Below are 6,000 nucleotides of genomic sequence, written 5' to 3' on the forward strand. Positions count from 1 at the left end.
TAAAGTCCCCCACGCATAGAGCAGGAGTTCCCGGGAATACGGCCAAGAATTCGGCGACCTTTTTGAGCACTTCATGGGAGTACGGTGGTGGGATATATACTGCCAATAATAATAATAAGGATATAGAATTCATTTTACATTTTAAGAACACGTATCTACCCCATGCATCACACTGCACCTTTTCCAAAAGGAACTGGACATTCCGCACTAGAATAGACACACCTCGTGACGCAGAAGTATGTGAGGAGTGATATGTCCATCCTTTCCATGGCTTCTTTAACGACAACAATTTCTCACCCGTCAAATGAGTCTCCGTTAGACAAATTATATCTGAAGCATATTTTTTTACCTATCTGAACACCAGCGATCTCTTAACCTTATCGTTCAAGCCCCTCACATTCCAATATTGTGTGAAGCTGACATTCAGATAGTTACAAAAATATTTAAACATCCATGAAACCATATGAAGAATGAGTATGTGGCACCACACAAAATAGAGAGAAACCACTACAAATGAAAATAAAAAAAATAAAATAAACAAACTATACCATACTAGCATGGGCCCATCCCCTATATTACCCCCCACCCTGGATACCAGACCCAACCTAGGCATACCTTGTACCTGAACACCCCTATCCCACAATACAAAACTAAACTAAGCAGTACAGAGTATATTACCTTGCTTATCAAACAATGGATGGAGCAAAAAATATAATGGCTAAAGAACAAAATACATAAAAGCCTCTGAACACTGAGTTTTCCCCCTGGGAATATTAACATGTCTTAAAGAAAATATAGTATATATCATCCGACGTCTAGTCAGCAGAGAACAAAAGAAAAACACACATCAATTTACCCATATTGGACAGAATAATACAATCACAGAAACATATTACCTAAATGTGGATAAATCTGTGGATATATAATGTTAGCAGCAACAGGCCCTTATGTAAGTATAACGATTTGTCAACATCATATCAACATCGCTATAGCATAAACCATAGACACTGCAGCGGGAGTACATTATACAATAGTCTTGTAACCACATATAATTGGTGAAACTCAAAATAAGATACCAGGATATCAATCATTAGCCAGTGCTTCCCTGGCTGGTCTGCGGTGGTCCAGCCACAGTGCCGCTTCCCTCGGAGTCGAGAAGAATTTGGTCTCACCATCAGCAATGACACGAAGCTTGGATGGGTATATCATGGCGTATGAAATATTAAGATCACGTAACCGCCTTTTAATCGGAAGAAATTGGGCCCTATCTTTTTGTACTTCCATAGCGAAATCCAGAAATACGGAGACACGAGTCCAGTTCCATTGTGAAGGGCCGCTAGTGCGGGCCAGTCGAAGAACAGAGTCTCAATCGCTGAAATGTAAGAACTTCGCTATTAGAGTACGTGGCGGCGCCCCAGGCGGCAGGAGTCTAAATGGCACCCGATGAGCTCTCTCCATTGTAAAATAAGATGAGAAAGAGGTAGATCCGAATGTATCAGACAGCCATATTTCCAGGAATTTTTCAGGATTGATTCCCTTCTCTGGCAACCCCACAAAATGGACATTATTACGCCTTAGGCGTCCCTCCATGTCGGACATTTTCCTCTGTATAGAGACAAGCTGGGAATCCATAGAATCAACGCGGACGCCCAAAGGTGCCACTCTGTCCTCCAAAGTGGATGTGCGAGTCTCCACCTCGTCAACTCTCTCGTGCACACACTGTAGGTCATGGTGTATAATTGAGAGGTCAGACTGTACTTTCACGATCTTCTCTGACAACCTAGTCTCACAAGCCGTCACCGCCTCAAGAACACGTTGAAACGCAGCGTCAGATGGCTCAACTGAGGTTACTGATTCTGCAGTGGATGTAGGAGGGAATTTGTCTCCCTGTGCAGAAGTGGATTGGGCAGGAGGTACTCTGGAGAACTTTTCCAGTTTAGCTGCAGCAGCTGAATTCTTCCCCATCATGAGAATATAGATGGGAGGAGCTGTTTATTGTAGAATATGGCAAAGTACTGTATTATACAGGTATAAATATATGTAACACCTCCTCTTGCTTTATAATATTCTATATATGAGGCACACACAGGCACTGTGTTTATAATGGTAGTAACTGCCACCAGGAGACAGGGTGTAAAATGATGAACTGGGGCCGCATATGAGTCACCCTGCGGTTATGACACACACAGCCCTGCAGTTATGAAGAGCTGAACTGAACGCTCAGGCTGTTTGGAGAGTTTGTCTCACCGTCTGCCACGCTGGGAGGCCACAGGATATGTCACACTCTGCCGCTGGCCGCCTGGATGTGCTTCCTCCCGACTCTGAGGAGCCGCCGTGCAGACACCGCTCGGTCAGGAAAAGATGGCGCCGGCGGTGCACGTGATCCGGCCCCGTCTCACTGCCGCAGCCTCTTGCCGTGTAAGTCGGCCGACCTGTCCCCTCAAACGCCGCTCGCTGCCGTCACCACACCTTCCACTGGCCCGACTCCGGTTTTCAGTCCCAGGGGAGCGATCAGGATAGATGAGCAGGATATAGTGGTCCGGAGAGCTCAGTCAAACGCGTGTTACAGAATGTTCTCCGTGGCCACGCCCCTGATGCTGCTCTGGATGGAGAATTTAACACTGATCTGGTCGCCCCTGTGTCTACAAGAAAAGAATGTTTGGTACCAGCTACATCAACTATCATTACAGGTTCTTCCCTAGTATCCTCAGTTAACCTAACTGGCTGTAAACTACAGGTGTGACCCGACCCCTAGAGCTGACTGTCTTCCTCCACCAAAGCATTCACTGCTATAATGTGAGCAGGTGATTGCTGGAACTGCCCTGACTGTGGTGAGTGCCCCCTCTGTGGCTATCCCGGTGTTCCCTGGTTTGGCGGTTCCCACTTTCTAGCTTTACAAAACCTACTTATGTGTCCCTCCTTGTTACAAATATAACACCTTCGTGGTTGACGTGTATTGGAAGGTTGTTGTTGTGTGGGTTGGGGAGTGTGAAAAGATTGTGGTTGTGTATGGGGATAAGGGTTTGGAGGTTGTATGGAATGAGTGTATTGTTGCTGTATGTGATAAGAGTGCTGCGGTGATAATTGCACTCCTTCCAGAGCTTGAATACTAACAGCCATTAGTTTCTCGCTCTGCATTTTTCTCTTCTTAAGGATGTTTTTGTCATGTTCAATTGCAGATTCTCTGAGTGTGTCTACCGTAACTCCCCTCCATCCAGGAAGTGAGGTCTGAACCCTGGCCTTTAGAGTGTCTTTAAGACCATCCATAAGCACTGTGATTGTCATTATATTTCCCTGTGGTGTGTGTTGTCTATTATATCTTCTATACCTGTGCATTGGGTAATAGTCTGCAGCGCTCTGGTGAAATAATCTGCTGCAGACTCACTCTCTTTCTGCTTAATTGTAAAAATCTTACTCCAGTTAACTACTACTGGGAAATATACGGCCAATTGGGTGACAATGCGGGTTATGTTGTCCTGATTACCTTCATCGGTTATGGGACTATCTCCATCTAATACATAGGCCGTGATAAGCTTTTTCACGTCGGTATTGTATGGAAGACATGCCCGTAATACCACTCGTCAATCCTTGTTGGTTGGCTCATGAGCATTACCTAAATCCTTTACAAATCTCTGGCACTTTGCTAGTTCTTTCCTAGGGTCAGGGAAATCTGTCATTATGGAATGTAGCTCTGCTCTCGTCCATGGACAATCTATCGCTACATTCCTTGTGGTCACTACACCATGTGCATCCAGATTCCCAGTGGGAACAGTTATTGTCCGGATGGGATTGATGCCTGCCACACTGCTACTTTTGGCCTAATTACCTGGTGGAGGGTTCAGCCTACTACTACTACGTATGGTATTAACAATCTCTGGTACTGTTACAGCGGGTGTTAATACTTCCTGCACTATCAATGGTGGGGCTACTTCCACTACTGGTGCTGGTGAGGCAGCTACCTGTGCTTGCTGTGATGGAACATTTAACATTTGGGCAACATTGGAAAGAGCTGACATTACAACAGGTTCATCATCTGCATTATAAACATGTTCCTTATAGTTACTCAGGAGAGGGTACAAGTTACTTGTTACATTTTTATGATTTTTGAGATCGACTGTACCTTCACCCCCATCCGCATAGGGCGGAGGTGGTGTGCGTGCGCTACTAACATTCCCTTCGGCAACACTACTTTGCCGTGCGTGCACGCTACCTTGCAGCGCGCACACAACACTATTTTGCGTTGTGTACGCGCTCCCTTGCGTCATGAGCGCGACACTAGTTTGCGTCGCATGTATACTGCTAAGGCACATGTTCCCCTCGTGCTGCCACAACTTTAAGCAATCATTAAACTTTATCCTTTTCTTTAGAGATTTCACTAAACATATACTCGCTCTAACATTATTGAGAACCTCCGAATCAAAGCTACCAATCTTAGGAAAAGGTTTTCTACATTCCTTGGTCATCTTGACCCATATGTCATAGTACGCCGTAGCGTACGCACCATACTTTTTAAACATGATATACCTGGCCGACCCAGTCGGCCCTTCCACCAGCAGCACATCATCGACCATTACCAGAGATTTCTTCGCACCCATCTGAGAAAACGCTTAGCAATCTCTAGAGAGGTTAGATTGGTGAACGATTTTCAGTGAGCTACATTCACGTACTCCCTCCCATTATGCACAGTCGGCCAGCAGGGCGTTACAGTCAGCTTGCACAACGAGGAGTAGAATAATCACCTATTGTAAATTATTCTACCTGCGGCAATTTCAAACCAAGCTTCAGCCACTCGCTTCATCCCGCTATGCACCACTTTCCCGATAAGCTATATGGTCCGTGTGCATAAACGAGGAGTAAAATAACAGCCTAGCTGATTATTTTACTTGTGGTGAATTCATCTCAAACTTCACCACTCGCTTCCTACTTTGAGTTTACTCCCAGCTGACAGCATCTAGGAGTTCCAATAACTCCTAACCTTTCCAGCAGTTTCACTCCCACAACAACCCACTTCACAATCACAGTTTATGCGGTTCGATCGCATTACCCAAAGAACCTAACTGATCAATGGACTTTGCGATTAATGGGTGTTGGACCGAGAAACCCCTTAGCTTCTCGATAACCACAATGTACCTGCTTTGTACACTGTCCCAGTAGTTTGTACGGCCCCATCAGGCACCTACTGAGTTTCAACCTAAGCTTAACAGACAGTAGCCTGCACTTCACAATCACACATACTGTCACAACCCTGTCTGGTTTTTACCTTTTGCCTGTTGACTTTCCACTGCCAGCTGGCTCCATGGATCTGTGTGTGATTGCCTGGAGGATCTGCTCTGGTCATGCTGGCTGCTGCACTTCTCTGTGTGCATTCCCTTCCACACTGATTGTCCACCTGAGCCTCCTCTGTCTGAGCATTGCTATCCCTGATTGGAGTCACAGGTGTGGTTCTGATTCTCAGTGCTGCAGAGATGAATACTCCCTCTGCATGTTGTGCCTTCCACCACTCAGAATGCTACTACCAGACCACTTGTCCATATCCACCAATTGTAGCCAGACCCAGGGTATATATATCCTCTCCTGATAGCATTCTGGGCCTGAACATCTCGTCTTCCCATGGTGTATGGTTCGTGCTGTGGCTGTATACAAATGTATGCCTGACTCTTGCTGACAGCAACCCCTGGCGCATCCAGAAAACCTGTTACAGCTATACCTGGCAATCCAGTAAACCTGCTGGCAGCAACCCCCCCCCCGGTGCATCCAGAAAACCTGCTACAGCTATACCTGGCAATCCAGTAAACCTGCTGACAGCAACCCCTGGTGCATTCCGAAAACCAGCTACAGCAATACCTGGCATCTAGACGCCCTGTTACAGCAATACCTGGCCTGTGCTGTGCTGCTAGCCTTACTCCTGGTTGATCCCTGGCACCCTGTAAACCTGCATCGTGTCACCCTGCCTTGCTTCCTGCTGTGGATCAACTCCTGCTCCTTTTATTTACCTACAAT

The 6,000-nt window shown here is 46.1% G+C and overlaps 1 protein-coding gene across 1 annotated transcript in view; it reads right to left on the reverse strand.

The window, feature by feature from the left end:
- Nucleotides 1–5,407, reverse strand: part of LOC148518424 (HEAT repeat-containing protein 1-like) — a 28,307-nt gene extending 22,900 nt beyond the window's left edge. Inside the window, exon 1 of the mRNA XM_088477636.1 lies at nucleotides 5,261–5,407. Within this exon, the coding sequence (XP_088333762.1) occupies nucleotides 5,261–5,298 (38 nt within the window). The 5' untranslated portion in view covers nucleotides 5,299–5,407. The remainder of the gene's footprint in view (nucleotides 1–5,260) is intronic.
- Between the last annotated feature and the right edge of the window lie 593 nt (nucleotides 5,408–6,000).

The sequence above is a fragment of the Taudactylus pleione genome, unplaced genomic scaffold (genome assembly GCF_031769625.1).
Source record: "Taudactylus pleione unplaced genomic scaffold, aTauple2 ptg000201l, whole genome shotgun sequence".
NCBI classification, from domain to species: Eukaryota; Metazoa; Chordata; class Amphibia; order Anura; family Myobatrachidae; genus Taudactylus; species Taudactylus pleione.